The sequence below is a fragment of the Haliotis asinina genome, chromosome 12, assembly GCF_037392515.1.
Source record: "Haliotis asinina isolate JCU_RB_2024 chromosome 12, JCU_Hal_asi_v2, whole genome shotgun sequence".
Taxonomy (NCBI): domain Eukaryota; kingdom Metazoa; phylum Mollusca; class Gastropoda; order Lepetellida; family Haliotidae; genus Haliotis; species Haliotis asinina.
Genome location: NC_090291.1, coordinates 43,772,754 through 43,795,019, shown reverse-complemented (window position 1 = coordinate 43,795,019; position 22,266 = coordinate 43,772,754). Strand labels below are relative to the sequence as shown.

The 22,266-nt window shown below is 38.8% G+C and overlaps 1 protein-coding gene across 1 annotated transcript in view; it reads right to left on the bottom strand.

The window, feature by feature from the left end:
- Window positions 1-21,153, bottom strand: part of LOC137257519 (serine/threonine-protein phosphatase 6 regulatory ankyrin repeat subunit A-like) — a 38,845-nt gene extending 17,692 nt beyond the window's left edge. The window contains exons 1-5 of the mRNA XM_067794846.1: window positions 21,099-21,153; window positions 10,918-11,060; window positions 1,969-2,067; window positions 1,160-1,285; window positions 775-879 (exon numbers count right to left, since the gene is read on the bottom strand). Of these exons, the coding sequence (XP_067650947.1) occupies window positions 775-879; window positions 1,160-1,285; window positions 1,969-2,067; window positions 10,918-11,060; window positions 21,099-21,153 (528 nt within the window). The remainder of the gene's footprint in view (window positions 1-774; window positions 880-1,159; window positions 1,286-1,968; window positions 2,068-10,917; window positions 11,061-21,098) is intronic.
- Window positions 21,154-22,266: the final 1,113 nt, after the last annotated feature.

The window sequence follows — 22,266 nt, the reverse complement described above, 5'->3', positions numbered from 1 at the left end:
GACAATCCACTGACCAATAGCATGGGCATCTTCCTACACAACTGGGATACAATGACATGTGTCAACCAAGTCAGAGAGCCTGACCACCAGATCCTGCATGAATTATGAGCAAGTCAGGTTTACCATCACTTGAACAGTTTCAGTGTGAATATGCAGTGCCATGTTAATGAATAAAACTAACAGAACAATCACTGTGAACCAGGTTGATTGCCTTGATGAAGCCAATTACACCTTGCTGACTGACCAATGATCATTACCAGCATCCATGTAATGCTAAGGGAGGTAAATCTGCAAGGACTACTATGTCCATTAGTTCTCAAATTCACACACAGACATCAATGTTGACAGATTTCATCATAGTTTTTGACTGCAGTCTCCACCTATGGAATCAGCTATAAAACAAATGAAGCCTGAGGCAGGATATTCTAACCTGTCCTCACATTAACACACCACATCATACACTGAACAGCAAAAGAAATACAATTTCCAGATATTTGAAACCTCATAAAAGTAAGCATTTATGTCTTCTATTTAAAAAATTGACCAAACGTCTGAGTTGCATTTCCTTTGCTGTTCAGTATGTTTCAGGATAATCTGATACGACCAGGGCCCCCTTTCACAAAAGTCCCGTAAGCCTAAGGTCTCGTAAGTTTTCTCGTATCATTCCTGCTTCCTATGTTACAGTATAGGAGGTACGAATGCTACGAGAAAAGTTACGAGACCTTAACCTTACGAGAGTTTTGTGAAACGGGACCCAGGTCTTGCTTGACCTACCTTGTTGGATAGGTAGACATCAGCATTACACCGCAGAAAGGCCTCCACGACATCAGGCTGCACGCTACCAGTCTTCAGGTATTTCAACAAGGGAGTGTCTCCATTCTGTAGACACAATCAGTATGGAATCTTGACAGACTCTAGAATATATCACTGTCCCTGGAACTGACTCGTCATTGGAAGCTGGTGTCAAATTGATAAAAACTGTTTTCCACACCATACATCATGTTAATGTTCCAAAAGTGTTATATACAAAATCTGATTAAAACATCCTGCCCCTATGGTATTTTTATCTCTCCCACATTGTTGATCCTTTTCTTGGTAGCCTATTGAAGTCACAGTATTCATAACAAAAAGCCTGATTCAGCTTGAGAACTTTGCTCACCCCATCTTGTACATTGATCTGTGCTCCAATGTTGCGGAGGAGGTAGACCATCTGTGCCGCACAGCGGTACTCCTTGGGCTTGGCAGTGACCCCGTCTACTGCTGTGAAGAATATGTCTGTCGGCAACTGTGTAAACAGGAAATAACAGCATGTTTATGATTCAGCGACAGGGTTAGGGTTAGTCATTTGTTTGTTTATTGTTTGAAGCAGGACTAAATATTCTGGCAATATGACTACAGCCTGATGATACTAGTGAAGATCCAGGTTACAATTTTCTACAGCCACCCATGCTCGTTAAAACAGGCAATAATTGGATCGGGTAGTCAGGCTTGCAGACTTGCATGTTGCATTTGCTGAATGTATGCATTGATGCTTATGATGTTGGTCACTGGATTGTCTGCTCCAGACTCAATCATTTACAGACTGTTGCCATATAGCTAGAAAATTGCTGAGTGTGGTGTTAAACAGTAATCAAACATTAACAGCCTGTAAATAATTTTATTCAGGCCAAGCCATGATTGATGTTATTGACAATGTTCCCTGGTATTGGAGTTTGAGGCAAGACATAAACAAAGTAACCCTGGCCTGGGACTGCATGATGCACTGGTTGTAACATGTGAAACTCGTTAGAAATATAAGTTGAGGAATGGGACAAAGCAGATAATTGCAAATAAAGAAAACATTTCACTATTTGCTTGTATGTCACAGGTGGCAACAGATGTCAAGCTTGATTTCATTAATGTTTATTTGTTTGGTGGAGCATGACATTGTTCTACATGGTCGTCTAGACAACAGCATCATGAACTTACAGCCAGCTGTAGGTTGGAGTTGATGTCATAGCTGGCTGGGGAGATGAGAGACAACACTCGGTCTGGGTTCACGTCTCGAACAGCATCCTCGATAGACTCCTGAAACAGAATCAACATGTTAACTTTTGTGTCATTTAAGGTAGATTCACTAACATATCATTTAAGTTTCATGTCCAAACTAGTATGCCCAGCACAAAGAGATGAATTTGTTGGGATTTCCATTGTTGGGATAAATTCCAAGCAGAGGTGCCTTCTGTATTCTATAGGATAGCTGATTCATAGACCAATAATATTACAGCAATGCATTTCAGTATGCGATAACACACCTGACAGTATTCACAAATAGCATCTGACCCTCTGACAAATCTAGCACCAACAGGCCAGCCCCAGTATCTGACAGAATGTTTCACAATGTCTTTGTGTGAAGTTGTTACCTGCGGCATATGACACTTGTTTGCTGTTCAGAAATCTTATGTTTGTTATCATATAATGTTAATAATTTCAATGCCAATTATAAGAAATGTTAAATCTGAAATGTTAACATTATTGTGTAAGTCCTGTGAATTTTCAGTGGGTCAGACAGACATCTGAAACCTACGGGACCTAATGTCCTGTTATTTTGAAACACCATCATGAACACTGACCTGAGTGAGCAAACAAGGTTTTATGCTGCTTTTAGCAATAGTCCAGTAATTTCATGTCAGGAGACACCAGAAATGGGTGTAACAAACTGTACCAATGTCGGGAATCAAACCCGAATCTTTGGCGTGACAAGTAAACACTCCAACCACTAGGCCACAGCATCAACCCTATGATAAGGACTGGTTATACAAATACTATAGCTTAGTAGCTATTAGTTTTACAGATCTAGGAAAAGAACTTCATGTTCTCTTTAACCAGCATAAAGGCTATGGCATTAAAGACACCGTTAAACAAATGATACATGTTACAGCACGGCTTTGCTTATCATGGCAATATCAATTCAACAATTCCATGCACAGGCGTCAACCTGTGCCATTATTATTCACTAACCATGTTAATAATGTGCATGAAGAATGTGAAACATGTTACAATGTCTGATAAACTATCTGTCTCCATGTTTTACATGAAAAAAGAAACATGCAGATTACAACGTCCATCATACAGTTAAATCACATATTTGTGTCGTCAAACATGTGTTCTCAGTTGTAGAAGAAATGTTAAAAATGAATATGTTTCTTTTCCTCTCATATATAGAAATATTCTGGCTCCACTACATCCATTATTCACATATTTGTTTTGTCAAAAAAGTTGATTAGAATTGCGAAAAAAATATGGGGAATATATGAATGTTTTCCTCCTCAGTTGCCCTGGTTTTATAAATATGAAAATACTTTCATATGTGTTAAACACAATGTGTCATTTCATTTATTGATCATTATCATAACCCTGCATTGGAAATTTACAACTTGAGGGGGAATCCTTGGTTGACAGTGTGATAACTCTCAGTCATATCCCTGCATTTACAAGACCCATCAGTTTCAGTTTAATCAAAGTCTATGGGCCAGGATGTTGTCCCCTAAAAATCTACATGTAAAAAATGATGGCATCAAAACTCATGTGATCAGTTATCACTAAATCCAATGCTGATATTCCTCATTGATACCTTTAATTGTGATCCAGCTTTCAAAGTTTAAATTTTACTGAATTAGAACTGAAAATACACCATATGACTTACAGTTGTGAAAATAGCAAACACTTTGTCTTGTTTGAGCAAAACTAGTTATGATGACTGAAATAACCAAAGGTTGGTTGCAGTGACTAAACGACCAAACAATCAATCACTTTTACTCAAAATCAACCACAAATTTTTGAATTTTAGAACTACTGTTTCAGTGTTTGAAACACTTGATGAACAAGCATATCTCAGACGTTGAAGAGGCCTGAAAACATGTTTATTTTTTTATTAACTAATTCTTCCAAAATCCACTTCACTTACTGTAAAGCCATGACTGAGTATTTCTTGAGGACTCCATTATGTTTATGTCTACATACATTATATATTAGTCATCACTTAAGAATAAAAACTTGCTTCATGTTATACTTTTTTCAATAACCTGAATTGGAAAATCTGAAAAATGTCGCTAACCAAATTTTTTCAATAACTGCTCGCTCGTAATGAACCAATCATCAGTTATGAAATTTCGACCAATTCCCAACACTACTCATGGCCTATCATACAAGATTAATGTTTACACTTAAAGTCAGTGAGAATGGTTTTACGCCACTTTTAGCAATATTCCAGCAATGTCGGTAGGGGTCACCACAACTGAGCTTAACACATTGTACCCATGTGGGGAATCCAACCCAGGTCTTCAGCATGACATGTGGATGCTTCAACCATCAGGCTACCTCACCGTCCCGTAGAAAACACTGATACAAACCTCCCAATTGGCTTTGGTTGTAATGAGATGCTACATGAATAAACTCTTTTTACCACACCTGCATATAACACAAAGCAATGCTGACTAATGTTTACTCTAGAATTAAACAAGATCAATATTTATCTTATGCACCATCTGGAAGCCAAGAATGACTGCACAATAGATAATCGTCATGCTTAGTAATTTCAGTATTTCTGTTCAGCCATACATTTTCTGGTTTGCTGAGCCAAGAGAGCTCAGAAACACTGGTACAGTCACTGACTGACATGATTACAATAACAGAGTGAGTGAGTTTAGTTTTATTCAGCAATATTCCAGCTTTACGGTGGCGGTCTGTAAACAATCGAGTCCAGATCAGACAATCCAGTGATCAGCAGCATGAACATTGATCTGAGCAACTGGGAACCAGTGACGTATCAACCAAGTCAGCGAGCCTGACCACCTGATCCTGTTAGTCGTCTCTTAAGGCAAGCATAATTGCCTCCTATGGCAAGCATGGGTTGCTAAAGTCCTATTCTGCACTGGACCTTCATGGGTTGACAATAAATAGAAACGGAAACAATTGATATAAAGATTTCTGGCTATTGTATGGGCATAGAATTTTGACTGATGGATTGATCTGATATACAGTAAATGGCTATTACTAAATAACAAGAGACAAATATTAGCATTCTGTTCCAAGTTTTCATCCAAACAGTTTTGTATACCTTTAAACATTACATATCTGAATTTCAACAAATAAAAATGAGTACATTGTGTTTCACACTATTTAGGCCTTGAAACTTCGAGCAAAGAAATATTGTGTTCCAATTCTGGTAACCATGCAATCTTGTGTAAGCCTTCAAAAGCAGGATCTGGTGAAATAGTCTCTGATCTGCACGGCAAACAGTTAGTATCAAAATTACTAGAGTACACAATTGCAAATAATCATCTCGATATGAGGCTTCAATGCTAAGATCTGACTGACTCATTTCCACTTCTAATTTGAGATCTTACTTGTGTTGATGCTTGGGTTATTAATCCCTAGAGCTGCTTAAGAGATATCTCAAATAATATCTTGTTTGATCTGAGTGGGAAATCCTCAAGCCTCACACTAATTATGTTGTAAAATACATGATCATTTCACAACCTATCTTGTTTATTCAACAACAAGTATAGTAAGCCCAGTGGTCTAAAGTGCTACAACTTACTATGCAGATATAAGTCCCTTTGCAGAGCAAGGATAAGGGGTTCTCTGATTTGAACATATGATTCTCAGTAGTGAGCTGAGGGAGGCATTTTGTCGTCCATGATTCCAAACTGAATCTGATCCTGCTGTATATACTACTGAGCAGCACAAAGAAAAAAATTTGGGGGTTGTCTTTTCAAATCATGCAATCAGTTATCATCCAAAAGTGTGTTCCACAGAAGATACTGCCGGTGTGAGATAACATGATATCCCCTTGGAGGGATTTACCTAAAGTCCTATATTTGAGGGTCCTTGGGACTTGTACTCCTTACTTTCAGGGTTCCTGGCATACAAAACGGGGGTCCCACACACTTGAATACTATGTTGCAATATTGTTGTGATTTTGTTACTGTTATTCAGTATCATGATCATCACAGTGTTACAGCATTTAAATTGCAAATGATACTGTAACATAGCCGGTAGCAGACTCAGTGATAACTTATTGTTACCTGATTGAAATTTTCACAAACTGTATTTGGAATTTGTCTGCATCCCTGTGGATGCACTAATAAATATCTATTGTTAATTTTTATGTGTTTAGGATATAAGAACTCGCGTCCCATAAATCTCTGTCCTGGGAGATATTGTTCTGACAGTACATTTTGTACAATGCTCTGACAATGCTATGATGTCATGAACTTAATGACATCATAATGCTATCACATTGCTGCAATACAAATCTACTGGCATAGTGGCAGTGCTGTGTTCAGAGACGTTGCCTTTCCCTACACAATAATCAATATACTACACAAATAACAAAAAAGATGAGACTTCCATGTTTTTTGAAACAGCATAAACCCCATGACTGCTGAGGAGGCGCTACTCAATAAAACAAAAAACAACTGTAGCATTTCTTCTGTTCCTTATTCTTATCAATTTATTTATAATTAACCCAGTCCGTATCTCATGATAAAATCAATGTTGTACATAATCTCAAACAGACTGTGATTATATTACAGCAATAAAAAAGTGGAGGAATGACAGGCACATCAAGAGTAAAGCCTGATTCATCTCCGTTTCATCATCATCAGAAAAAGAGAAATGGCCACCACTGATGGGTGACTGAGGAGTTCTTAGTAACCATACCTGATCACAGCACATTAAGAAAATAGGACATCTCTCATCAATGCAACTTGCAAGACAACTAATTTTTTTTATGGTTGTCTTCCTCAAAACGATGCAACCATGAAGACTGGGAAAACCAAATTAAAAATTGTATGTCATGGAAGATTATGATAGAAGTTAACTTAAAATACTGTGTCTTTAAAAAATTGTTATTAAACAAATGCAACTTTTTAATTTTTAATTTCACAATTTCTGGGCAGAAAACTTTGATGGACATGTTCAAATGATAGACATTAATATTGAACTTGCCTGCTTTCTTTCTTCAACCTGAAAGTTTTGTACTGCTATCTTGATCAACGCTTAACTATACAAAATGCAAATACATATAATCAGATAATAGTGTAGATATGACCAAATGTTTTTAGCTTCAAAGACAAACTAAACTCAGAAACAAATCGAGATCCTAGGTGAATTTTCAACTAAGTCCTTGAACTGTTTCAGTTTATCTAACCTTATACAATGAAGATTATGTTTAAAGACACTATTGCACACCACATTTCTCTAAAAATAAATAATGCACATCTCTCAATGGCAGTAACTATCACGGAAGCTCCCATATAATGTATCATTTTTTTAACGCATATAGATTGCAACATAAAGACATTCTAATGAGTTAATGCAAAGTTGCATTAAACTGACTCCCGTTTCCCATACCAGCCAATCATTATCAGCAAACACAATAGAGTACTTTTGAACACTATTCATAAATGTCCTACATACAACTTGTGATTGAAACCAGTTCGGCAAACACCAATTACACCGCTTGCGACAGTTTTCGTTGTATGAAACAACTGTTTACTTTCTATATATGGCAAGTGTTCTCTGTTGGAAGTTGTTTGCCTTGCTTTCAGTTATCGCTTTCAGGCAAGTCGAAAGGGATAATAAGTCTTTTATTGCATCAATTGAAGTTTGAAGTGAGAGCACATGCCCCAGTATATATAACATGGGCCACAATATTGTCAAAAATGGGTGAAATTGTCCCTTTAAGAGTAGCTCTTGATTGTAGTTATTAAAACTGTACTTTAGTGCAATGAATATAATGCTTCCTGAATATATTCCTGAATACAGGGAAATGAATACAAATATATCCTCTTCAAAACAAGTAGGGGAACAGTCCTTTCAAAGTATGATTGTCAATAATGGATATTTTGAGAATGCATCACCACATGCATTTCATTCAAAGAAAAGCTGTTTGTATAGTTATCCCCCTTGTTAGGTGACTGGAGTATGACATGAAAATTTCAGGTTTACGATTTTCAGTCAGTCGTGTGTGATTTGACTGTGAAAAGCCTGACCATGCACAGATGTAAGAAAATTATCAGAAAAAATGGTCTACAGTGACTTATCGACCTGCCTGAAAAACGTCAAGATTCATAATTTCACCCCATGCACATGTAGGAGGTGCCCACGTTGTGCATGTGCTTCTCTTGCATTGAGTTGCGTGTGGTGATAACGTGAAATGATGCTGCATACACAAGATGAATGTCATTGTAACGCTCCTCAGTGGGTTTTCTTTCTACCAGACTTCAAAGTTCATGTTCCCCTTTTTTGAAGAGTACACATTCCTGAAAACTTTATGTTTAATATTGAAGAATTTAAAAATTAACAGCCACATCTTGTCACAGCTTAAGTTCATACAATCTAGTGGTCAACAATATGAGCATAGATCTATGCAAGTGGGATACAATGACATCTCTACTGAGTCGGCAACCCTGACAACCTAATCTTGTTAGTCACGTCTCATAATACACATGGGTTGGTGCAGACCAATTCTCTTGGTTCCTAATATTTTGGTTGAGAGCACTGTAAGGGGTCTTGGAAACTTGATACAGGTTATGCTGTTGTATGGCTTGTATATATTTCATTTTGCGTACGTCACTTTGATAAACATGATAAATACTTGATGAGTTGAAGTATAAGACCCTCTTTTCAAAATATATCTGTAAATGGTTCTAATGAACATATTAAGCCAATACATGATGAGATACATTTTGATTCACTAAATACACAAGTGAATCATAACAGCCATAGAATTTGTTTAGCAACATAACAGTTGACACAACTAATGTATCCCCAATCAAAACAAACAGAGCAGCAGATGTTTCAACACACATCAGCTGCCACATATTAGAGTCCGTCAATTCTATTGTGAAGCTTCAGAATGTGTTTCCTGTCATTAGTGTTGTGCCATTCCAGCAACTGAATGTGAGTGAATCTACAGCAGAAACTGTCTAAACCAGCACTCATTGGGACTGGAGAGAATCTGGTTTAGATAACATGCTGGATTGTAGGACCGATGATAAATGTACTAGCCACAGTCGGGGCTGCGATTTTATGCCGTTGTCTACAACTTTGACAGCTTCCACTTTACTATCAACCCAGAGCTCTTCAAACAAACAAATGTGATATTACAGGGATATTTACATGTGATATTTACGGGATGCGAATTACTGCATCCTGTACGCATTAAGAATTGATGACGGACGCAGCGACATTTGTTAGCGCATCCACAGGGACACAGAAAAAATCAAAATACGTTTTGTATAAACTGATCAAGTAACAAGCTATCAATGACTTTGCTAGTAGTCGGGTGATTTCATAATCTACAGTTTGATTAATGTGATGATCATGATACACAACACAATAACAGTAAGTGAATTACAACAATGCTACAAAATAATATTAACAATAATATGCAAGTGTGATTACATTATGGCATTTAGAAAGTGGTCAAATGTAACATATTATATTTGGGATTACACTTTCTTGGTAAAGTACAAATTCTTGTAATTTTTGAGTTGAGTCCCATCTGGGATTCAAACTCACACCCTCAGAGTGGGTTTAAGTGTCTGGGATCCCCATTTGTAGTCTAGGATCCAAAATACCGGACACAAGGTAAATTCACTCATCACGCTTGAGGCTTAGGTTCAATTCACCCATTCCATTTCTGGTGTCCCCGGTCAATATTTTGCTGGAATACTGTAAAAACTAAGACCAGTCTCACTTGCTTTAAACCTTGGTACAGTACTGATCATGCTGATTACCCAGCTCACCCTTAATACTGGTTAAGTTTACTCCTTATATAGACATCAGTTTGCAGTTGTGTATTAATGTAGATCCCTTTTAACTTTGACACATCTGCGTTTGACTGTACTTTTAACTCCATGGGCACCGATGCAAACCCCACAGATATCCCTCACAACCCAGCTTGTCTTGGTATCTGATTTTTAAAATAATTCTTGTGCTGTATTAGCATACACAGATGGCAAAAGTAAGTCAAAATAGGGTAATATATTATAACTGCATGTCACTTTTCAGAACATGAAGATATTAAAAAATACTGGTAGTGGTATCAGAAATATCATACTACAGGACTTGATGACCAGTATCCCCAAAGGGCATGAAACTGTATACATGAACTGGTTACAGTCTGCTCTAGTGTGGCTTAAAGGTACAATTATCAGTCTGTCTTACAAATAAGGATATTTCTATGAACTGAATTGATGTGTAGAATCACTATTCATTTCTATCATTTATTGGATTGGTTGGTAGGTGTTTAATGTCGCATCATGCGATACTATAGCTTTATGGTGTGGTCAGTAAATAATTGAGCCTGGACCAACCAGCCAGCCAGTGATCAACAGCATGAGCATTGATCTGTGCATCTATATATCACTCTCTTCCATCTGCCATAAATGATCACAAACATAACAGCAGATACCGATGTGACTGAAAATCACTGATTCATCCTACGAAATTTTTTTCCATGGGGTTTTACGTATTATGCTTTGATATATTTATGAACAAACATTCAGCTACAGTTCATAAGGTTTACACCTAGGAATGATGTTCAAATATTACATTAAACGTCAATTAGTCATATGTGAATACCTCTATGAAAGTCTGTACATGTTCGTTTTGACTCGGAAATGTCCATTTTGTCTCCAAACAACCGACTTACGTCAGCATCATTTCACTTGTTCTAAGAATGCACTCGTCCTACAGAGGGGTCATTGAAAAAAACCAAATTCCCAGATTATTAGACTACCAGGAATCATCCAAAATGACGGAATCGGGTCAGCTTGTGCTTAATCTCGCGTCTTAAAAGGTTACAAACAAACCGGTTTCCGATCCATCTGGCAAATAAAAAGATTCCAAATGACAGTTCTGTACCTCCATTGAAAAGAAGTGATCTGAGTAGATCCCAGCCGACGATTTTAGGAGTCTAATCGCATCTTTCTCGTCAAGCTCCGACATCAACATCAGGGTGGTAGCGACCTCTGTCGGCGAGCACCTGCTGAAGCGAGGGATCGATCCTTGAACAAAATAGAAAGGGAGAAATCATTGCAGTGTATTTGTCAGCTTAATCCGCAGAAAACAATGAGGTTGGGCCATTGTGAAGCAGCGTCATTAGGCATATAATAAAGGAGATCTCAGAGTGCAACCAATGGTTAATTAGTTCCTTTTTCGTCTGTTAAAAACCTGTAAATATTATATTTACAATTTGAAGACACAGGGTGTTGTATAAAGGCAAAAAGTACATATGACAGCAAAATATTCACAAACAACTTCTCGATGACATAAAACCCCTTCATATTGTACATGAGAATTATTAGAAATATTTTAGCATTAAACAGTAGCGTATAATTTCCCTTCCATCATAGAGAGGGACTAACTAATTTGCGGACACCAAGACGTCTATTTTTCAGACCTTGCCTGCCATACTGTTCCTGACACAAGTATGCACAATACAGCCCGTCAAAAGCCTGCACCATGTAGAAAGTTCAGATCACTTCAGTTTTGTGACAAATGGGAGTTTCTGTGTATGAAGTGGATATTTTATAAAGGCAATTTAGGAATTGTGTTTTTCTTCTGAAAGGTTTGTGTTTATCATCTAATATTGCAAGTGTGAAACCAAACGACATTTAGCAGTTATCGTTTTCATTACTGGCCCGTGGAACACACTGCAGTGTAATATTACACTAGTGCCGATAGACGCATGCCGTCATAATGTTTTACAGTTATGACGTCACAATGCAAATACCACTGTTGCATTGGTGCTAGATCTTGCTTGACGAGAAAGATTTAGTACCAAAATCTCGCTTTCGCTACCAAATCATTAACTCGTTTACTAGAAGTGGTATTACCCGGAAGGACGTTTATATCCTCTATGACAGCAGATTTTGTACTATCCCAAGACATCATCATTTATATGACCCACAAAGCTATGACGTAACAAAACTGACTGATGCTTTGATATCCGTACACTGCAAGTCTAAAGACAAGATCGTGTTGTGAGATGTCATGTCAAAACATTGATTACAGAAAAGTCTCGTTTCCTGTTTACTTGGTTCTGTCCTATTGCGCAGCTTAATGCGATAACCAGTCCAGTATTTTCAGACCATGTCATTTAACTGGATGCATATATATTAAACAGTGTGATTTGATAAGTCTACGCAGTTGTATATTGCAACACTAAGCTCCTTCTAATCCTAGTAAATACGTCGTATGGCGTGCTATGTCGTACAGCGAGCTCTGATAAACAGGAACCTGGAAATGGCGGAAATATCAAAACGAGGCTCTGCCGCTAGAAAAGTTTAGCGGTCTCTGACGGAACTGATATTACATCAACCTCATTGTTCGTTACAGAACTACGCTCAATAAGTGCAAAGCAACACATAACAGGTTTAACCAGTGTGCCAGATACATTGTAAATCGTTTTACGACCTCATCAGACAGGGGCAATCTGTGATTCCATAGTTAAGGTATGCTGCCTCAACCTCGACATAAAGTAGAGAATGACGGTGCAATTAAAGTTTAAAATTGAAATTCATTTGTAAATACCATTTTCTTATGAAACAAGGAATTGGAATTCAGTTTAACCAGAGATGTTTGTGGTGTCAATTTACGCTTTCACACGAGAAAATTCGGATCATCTGAAAAGTAGGTCATTGTCTGAATAGGTTAGTGAGACTTATGTTTCGGTATGCATTTTTCATTGAAAGCTAATGAAGAGTGATTTTTGATGATAAATAGATGTCTTCTGATATCAAATATATCAACACTTGTTGATAAAAGTAAACATATCCTCGGAAAGCATCGGGTATTTGCAACTTTATCAACTCATGGTGATATATATAATTGGTAAATGTCAGAGATGAGATGTTAGTCTAAAACAAAATAAAATAAAATAAAATAAAATAAAATAAAATAAAAAAAATGAAATAAACCTTCCACAGCTTTGAATTTAACGAAACCTTCCTCAGCTTTGACATACTATAAAATTATTGTTCTTTGCTGCATTTCGTTATGTCTCTGTTTGAAGATAGATTTGTACAGATAGATAAACTCACTTTTGTATTTCAGGAACTTAAGCTAAGTGAGGCATACGCCCTGTGAAAAACTGACTCATTGTCTCCATGCAAAGTTACAATTGTGACCTTGGTCAATACATCAAAAAAGCAAAAGAAAAAAACACACATATGTTTCTTGATATCCGTCAACTGAGGATCCAGAGAGGTTGAGCTATAAAGGGAATAGGAAAGTGGGAGGGTTTGGGGAGGAAGAGTACGTATTATTTTTCAGACGAATGATGCATTAAGGCGTCCTATGTCAAAGTGCTTGATTCACCGTGATTAAGTGATAAGTTCGCCAGAGACCATCGTATGAAAAATATGAATCTTCCGATATGTTCGCCCTCGTACGTAATTAATAGCGGGACAGGACAGAGGCCGTGGAAACAGCTGTCCGAACACCAACATCGATTGCACTAGACAATGCCAGTTTTGCTCTGACGTGGCAGACATCCATCACCACTAATCCGTTTACTGGGTACGCTGTATAGAGGACTGGTCATGTGGTCAGACATTGCTATGGGCTTATGAGATAGTGGTCATCTTGTCAGGGACCGCTATGGGCTTAAGAGATAGAGTTTTACGTCGCTAATAAAGAGGTGTGTATATGTCTAGCATCAACCTTGGCCCCAAACCAGGTTCCTTGGTTCAATCCCCATTACTGAGATCGATTGTTTCAGCCAAAAACTGGTTTGTTCATTTGTCACCGTCATATATACAGCATTGCTGATATGGGTGGATTGATTGATACTAAAGCTAAATTATCGATATCCAAAGTCGACTGATAACCATACCGTATCAATGGTGAACCGACATATGGGTAGTTTGATAATTGGCTGACTGATACCCAAAGTTATAGCATCTGTGTAGTACCGTTATAACACGTGCCGGCTGCATCCATACCATATCAATGGTGAACTGACATGGATAGTTTGATAATTGGCTGACTTACATCCGAAGTTGTAGCATCTGTGTAGTACCATTATAACACGGATCGGCTGACATCCATACCATACCATTGGTAAACTGACATGGATAGTTTGATAGCTGGCTGACTGATATCCAAGGTTATATCATCTGTGTAGTGCCGTTATAGCACGGGTCGACTTATGACTTGATAATATTGGTGATATCATTGGGATGATACTAGTGCAATACCTTCGGTGGGCTAATATTCCACTTATGGCACTGGTGAGCTGACTGTCATACAATAACGTCGGTGAACTGATATCATTGGACTGATACTACTGCCGTAGCTCCGATGGACTAATATTCCACTTATGGCACTGGTGAGCTGACTGTCATACAATAACGTCGGTGAAGTGATATCATTGGACTGATACTACTGCCGTAGTCCCGGTGGACTAATATTCCACTTATGGCACTGGTGAGCTGAGTGCCATACAATAACGTCGGTGAACTGATATCATTGGACTGATACTACTGCCGTAGCCCCGGTGGACTAATATTCCACTTATGGCACTGGTGAGCTAACTGCCATACAATAAAGTCGGTGAACTGATATCATTGGACTGATACTACTGCCGTAGCTCCGGTGGACTAATATTCCACTTATGGCACTGGTGAGCTGAGTGCCATACAATAACGTCGGTGAACTGATATCATTGGACTGATACTACTGCCATATCTCCGGTGGACTAATATTCCACTTATGGCACTGGTGAGCTGAGTGCCATACAATAACGTCGGTGAACTGATATCATTGGACTGATACTACTGCCGTGGCGCCGGTGGACAGATATTCAACGTGGCCCTAGTGGACGGTTTGCCAGACAGTTGCATCAGTGAAGTGATCATGCCGGCTGTTTGTAATCAACGCTATGGAACCAGTGGACACATGCAGTGCTCCACAAGGACTGTTGCACAGCATCGATAAACGTTAACGGGAAATACACACATTATCAACTCGGGTTTTGTAGCGTTGTAACAATTGTATTCACGTCCCGTGATATAATTATGAGACCGCTGTTGCATACTGTTTTAGGAAAAAAACGAAAAAAGCATCACACTAATGAAAGTTTCCATTAGCATTGATTCAGACTCTTTATTCTTTGGAACTGATCTTGCTAAGTGACCCAGACAAGACAAGTGCAGATATTACACTACAGCGGTGTATGACGTGATCTTTCACACACACTTCACCAATGGTACATTCTCTCCTATTGGGGACGTGATATTCTGTAGGTGATGTTCTATATTCTGTGTCTATGTATGAATGTAATGCATTTCATAGCAGCGTAAATCCCGACACATTCACTCATGGTACTATAGATCTATTTTTACTCGGGTAGGGATCCAGTGAGCAAAATGCTTTCCAACTTTTGCTAGCTATGCCTGCTCAGCGTTATTCCAGCAATATGATGGCGATCTGTAAATAATCGAGTCTGGACCAGACAAGCAGGTGATCATCAACATCAGCATCGATCTACACATCTGGGATACGAAGACGTGTCAACCAAGTTAGCGGACGGACCATCCGATCCTCTTAAAGGTAGTTACCTCTTACGACAAGAATGGGTTGCTGAAGATCAGTTCTAACGTGGATCTTCAGAGAGATCGGATAATATGAACCCCAGCATACGCTGAATAACAAACGTCACCGCCATGATACACCGTCATCTATCGCTGCTTAAACAAATTGATAACACGCTGTAAACGTATGCGCTGTTCCTGGAAGTTAAGCTCAAGGATATTATTCAAGGTCTGAAGGGCAGGTAATATTGATTACCCTTCCATTTACAAACTGTCTAATTATTCATTGACGTCCTCGCTCTACAAGCCGCATGTCGAGTTCGCCGCATACTAGCAGTTTTTCTTTGTTTTATGAGGATCTGGCATCATCAATCCAAATGTCATTTTACCACAAATGATGTTCAAACACAGATGCTTTTTAGATGCCTTTATATGTTGTACGATCGATGAATACAGAGTTTATTTAAATAATGGATTCAACGTTGCTTTGAAAAAAAAACGGAATTAAATTCATAAACCAACCTTGTCAAGTTTGAAAGCCCTGCATTGAACGATGATTATACATTTCAGAAAAAGTGAACAGTGTGTCTTACTTTCATTAAAATATTTTATCAAAAACAGACTAAACCTATTCTCATCCCTTAAACCGGTTCTTACTCATTGCCACCTACCCAACAATGTGCGTATGAATATTTAGGGCAGAAGGTCAGTGATTAGAAAGTTGGGTCGTGTCGAATATACAACATATTCTTTATTTATCCTCCAAGTTGGATGGGTACAAAGTTTAAGATGAAAGAGGTGATATTAACACCAACCCGACATCATACGCCAAATGATGTCACTCAGAAAGGTGGCTTAGTGCTGTGTGATTTCTCTGCGTCAGATGAATGTTCCTTACAGTCACACTGGCGAATGTTCTCTGGTCAACCTCATTCAGCCTGTAATGATGCCTGCATCACAACATCTCAGTGTCTCACAGATTGTGGAACCATACACTGAAGTCCACTGGACCAGTATCAATTTCCGTGTAATTCCAGTCGAAGTAAACTTGGATCCAGCTTTATTCGTTACACTCGTACACTCTAACAAAACCGAGTAGGGGGTCGCGTCAGGTAACCTATGAGATTGACCAATCAGAGCATAGCGTAGGAGTATAACGAATAGCAAATGGCAACCCAAAGCCACACTCTGATGAAAATATAAAATAAAAAAGCAGTGTCTTTCTATACATTTCTTGAAAAGTAGACTTTTTTCCGAGGACGTTTTTACCTTGGCAAACTTAGAACTTTTTTCCGGTAGGTTTTTACCGAGGGCATTTTACCGAGGACGTTTCTACCGTACACATGCAAGAATTTCTTCAGCTCTAAACCAAGACTAACTGTTTCCATCGCTATAACGGCAGTTTTAAACTAAAAATACCCATGCGGCCCTTTTCCTGTGCTTATTTATCCTCCACAAATCTGTCACAAAAACCTCATATCTCATATGTGTTATTTATCGGAATGGTTTCGTTCACTGACAGTGTTGGAGTCTGGTTTAACGGAACTTAACAGTTATTCACGTGCGGCAGAATTTAGGTTAATGGGATAAGAAAAAAAACAAAGTGATAGATCATTTGTGGATATCCACACGGATGTGTGCTGACAGATCAAGGCTGGATATAATATAGGAAACCCGCGATGGACAACCAGGGCAAGACAGAGAGGGCGGCAGCGAGTCTCGGGGCCTTACACCACAAAGACATCCGTGCGTTTTGTATTCCAAGAAAACATTTCTCAGCAGAGTGTCTGGTTTCACCATAATCCTATATCGATGCATGGGCCAAGGATGAACACATGAAGGACAAGTGAGTCAGTTGCCTAAGTGAAACAATAGTTCACGTGTACTATGTGACAATCGCTATCATTCTTAACCACTAAAGAAAGAGACGCCACAAGGTAACCTCTTTTGTTGAGTCCACAGCTTAGAGACACGCGACATTAAGTCCTTAACTGAACATTCAGCTTTTTCTCCAGGAAATCCTGTTCCATATATATAACACTTCAGCACTATCACTTTCTTCATCAACGCTGTATCGATGACAAACTATCGATTACTAATTTGAAATAACGTAAGACTCTCGTTCTGAAAGAAATAGTGCGTTTGGCGTCATGCACAGAAATAATTGCTTCCTTGTTTAAATCATATTGATATCCATATCCGAGGTGTCAGTTCCCTCGCTAATTAGAACAGAATAATGTGTTGATTGGGGAAAATGATCATCTTTCGGAAGTTTATGGAATACGGTTTTCAACTCGCGTGTCGCCAGAATTTTATGAGCTGGCTACAAGACTTGTCAATGTGTTGAGCATCGCCTTTCAGCTTCAACACTCATGAGAGAGAACTTGATATTTGTCCATTACTTTGTCTTTCTTCCGGTCAACATGATCCGCCCTGTTTCTGTCAACGGGCGAGAAATCATAGAATGTCTATGAAGAAAATGCAAGGAAAGGGTCAGTGCTGGTGATGTCAGTGATGGTTGTCAGCTCATGATTCATCTTCGTTTAGTCAGTGATCATATATACTCATGGAAACAAGTAAGGGGACACACTTTTTCTTCCTGGTTTCTTCACGAGGTATGATGACTTGCACCCTGAGTGAAATTCTGGGATTAAAAGAAGGAAAACTGAATAGATGAATGAATGAATGAATGAATGAATGAATGTACTTTCTTCTAATTATTTCCACGAGTATCTATGGGTTTGATAGTAACAAACCCATTTGAATTAAAAAGGAACCCGAGTGTGATGGAGATTCCGAGTAAATTTAGCATTGCAGAAGGGCAAGACATTTGGGAAAATAATGTGGTTCAGAGACTGGGAAGCAGACTGGATTCGACTAATGACTCTCTGTTGTCACAAAGACCGAGTATTCTAGAGTGCCGAGTTAAACGGTAGCTTAGTAGTGTGAAAAACACGTTCCACTCCGGAAAATATAATTTCAGGCTATTTAGATCACGTTATTTATCACATAATTTCTACCTCTGATTAAAGGGGCGGTTGGCTATTCTAGCGGTTAAAGCGTTCGCTCGTCACGCCGAAAATATGAGTTCGTTTCCTTACATGGTACAATTAAACTAACGCCCCGTCCCTGAATATATGAAATGTAGAAACAGATAAACCCATTTAAACTGAAAAGGAGCCTCCGTTAATTGGGAGTTGGACTTCATTCTGGCTATAGCATTTCAGGGAGGGCTAGACAGTAAGGAAAACACGGTGCTTCAAGGCTTGTGAGACAGACTAGGGTACAACGAGTGAAGCCTGGTGTTCCCTACAGTGATACTGCTAGAAGACTGCGAAAAGCGGCGCAAAACTAAACTCACCCACACTCACTCACACCTCTGATTAAAAGAAACATACTAAAACATTAATCAATGTTTCACATGCAGGTCTCCACATTACTTTCCAGGCGCACAGCAGCCAACTCAATATACTGGTCGTGTTGTTTAACTTGCAGGTTCTAAAGCTTCTATTAATCAATATCTTTAACGGCAGGAGATACAGTTTGTTGATAGCAACCAAGGTATTACATTGCGTAATGATATCATGGGCCACTTATCAATAATAATCTATCATCTTGTGTCACACGACAGGCCAATTCACGTCACCCGGTATTTCAATATGAGATTGATACCGCCGTAACTCTGGCAATCGCAGGAGAAGGCTTTTCGCAGGGAATTGCTGGTGGTGAATATCCTGCAATAAAACTGGATAATGGATATATGCTATTACTGGAGTTCTGGAGGAAACAATTAGGTGCACAGTCGCTTTCCAGTAAGGATTACGTCTAGATCATTACTGGTTATAAAGTAACGTTAATAGTTTGACAGGTGTTTGTAAATCACCTGTAAATGGACTTGGATGGATGGAGCTCGGGATCAGCTTTTAAGACGGGGTGGGGAAAGGTATGGTTTGTGCGCACGTGAGTATATCAGGGCGTGCATAGTGATAGAGGGGAGGTGTGTGATATGTGTGTCGTTTGTGATGTATGAGGTGATGGCGCATGAGTGTTTAAGTGTGTTATGACGTGCATGGTGTGAGAGGGGAGGTGTGTGATGTGTGTCTTTTGTGATGTGTGGAGTTGACATCGCGTATGAGTGGATAGTGTGTGTTAGGGCGTGTATGGGGTGAGAGGTGAGGTGTGTGTTTTTGTGTTGGTGTAAAATACTCGGTGTGAGCGTGTGTGTGTGTGTGTGCGCGCGCGCGTGCGTATGTGTGAGTTAGAACATGCATAGTAGGTATGCTGCTTGTGTAGTTTGTAATTTCTTTGTTCGTTTTTTAGTAGTTACTATCAAACATTTCTGTATGCTTTCTTCCATCGGGCAGTTTAGTATAGCTGTGAGAACTTTTGCATTAGATATCAACGCAAGGACGTTTCAAAGCAGCGTTAACTTGGTACTCGTCTTTCCCAAGCGCAGTTACACATGAGCAAATAGGTCAGCGTTTTACAGCATTCTTAAAAGAAACCACCATTGCTGAAAAAAGTAGTAAATATTATCGATCGTAACGTTAGTTACCATGGTAGGTTCTATGTACATCTATATTTGTTCACACCATCTTGTCGCCTATTTATTTTTCTATAAAGTTTACCAACCCCAATATTTAAGCTATTTGGTCTGTTGACCTAATTATGAGTCGCCACGACACTTCCGCCTGTCTGAGGATGACCTATTTCTGTCATAGTCTAGTGTCCACGGTGTCCAAACAGGTCGTTTACAAATTGCAGGAACCCGGAGGGCAAACCACACTGTAATTACTCCCAAAATTAAGCCGATGATTTACTTCTAACAATGATTCTGCTGACGCAGCCTTACACCAGATAAATCACCCTGAAATATGGCTGAATAATACCACCTTACTAGACGATTGGTTTACTTTGTATAACGAAAGATATTTCAATCTCGTGATCTGCTATTTCATAACGCTAGTGACGCCATGGCTTGCAATGCCAGGATGAGAAAACATTCAATAGGTGTGTCCCGGGGACACTGGTCAGCGTACTTCATAATTGTGCAGATCCTGAAAAAAATTTATGATATTTGACATATGGATATGTGGGTTGTTGACAGATCGATGTGTTCAAAACTTTTCATGCCACCAGCCAGCGATGAAATACAGGATCACAAGCATGGAATTATGACAAAACATACTGTTACCACAAAGCGCGAGTTTTTATAACTAAAACAGCCGAATATTACGACATGGGGTGTTGTTAACCTCTCAACCGAAAATAACTGAAATTTTGGAAAAATAAATAGTAACTTTCGTCAAAACTTCTAAGAACACAATCAAACTTCAAGAAAGGGATAGAAAGCCGCCATATAACGTGTACTATATGTGTTCAAGCGGGAGCCGTGTCTGCAAAGGATACGTACTTCTGTCGTAGGCCGATGTTACAGTATAGTAATTGTACACATGTTCTGGAGAGAGGTTCTATGATTCTGTACATGACAAGCAGGGGGTCACTTACTTTGTACAACAGTTTTAGGGGGTGGAGGAGTGGCTGTGGTGGTGGGGTGGGCCATTCACAGTGTTCATGCTACTCCATAAAAATCATCATCACCCCCATTTGTTATAACTTATGAACGGTCCCTTAGTAACCAAATGCATTTTCGCGAATTCCGCCCGTCCTTAATTTCCAGATTAAAGTTATCTTCACTTGACTGTGTATCAGCCATGTTGTTTTCAAGTAAATGGACTTTACTTCAAAACTTTCTCTAAGTGCCTCTTGACATCTTTCATTCCCATTTGCGATTTTCGTCGACATCAAACATATTTCGTGGATCTTGTCATCTATTAAAATAAATAAATTCTGGCATTTGCACGCGACTGGACCTCTGTTGTCTCTTTTGACAGTCTGCTACAAATTTCTTCAAAAGCAATCATAGAATGACAATTTCACAGAAACATTCCTAAGGGAGATTAAAAGAACTTTAAACTCTCCTGGCTCAGAGCCAGGTTAATGTCCAGTCTACCACAGTCTAATTGCTACTCAAGCGCTTGTACTAACTTGCCTTTTCAATCATCATGGAACTGGTATGTTTTCGTAAAAACTAGCTGATTGTAATGCATTTTTCACCAAAATTACGGATCACGAGTAATCGTTACTGGAATAATACGGAAACGATTGTTGTTTGTTAGATGCAGCGTCTAGTAATTGTTCCTCTTGGTTGCAGTGTTTATGCAGATGTAAACGATTTGTCCGTAAATTCTTTGAAGCTGAAAGCGCCTCTTATCATCCCCCTTTGGAAAAAAGGCTATCACGTAACTAAAAGGCTCTTCATTTGCCTTTCATGAAAACAAACCCCTCTTTGGTAGAAATAGCTGAATCGAGAAGACGACTGTCTATCAAGTCAGACAGAAATAGACAAATTAATTGCAGATTCGAAGACCTTGCAGTACGCATGGTTTTACACTGAAAACTTCAAACAGTGCCGGAGATGGGCCACATATCAAATCTTTTTTTTTTCAAATTGAGCGAAATTTAAATTGAAAACACTTTTTTGTTAAATCACGTCATTGTGTCTACCTAAGTCTCGAGGAGATCTAAAGCCATGGAAGAGCGTCAATCAATGAATCTATGAAGTCCAAAAGGTCTTTAATCGTGTATGTAAAATCTGAGCACAGTGAAAGACTTT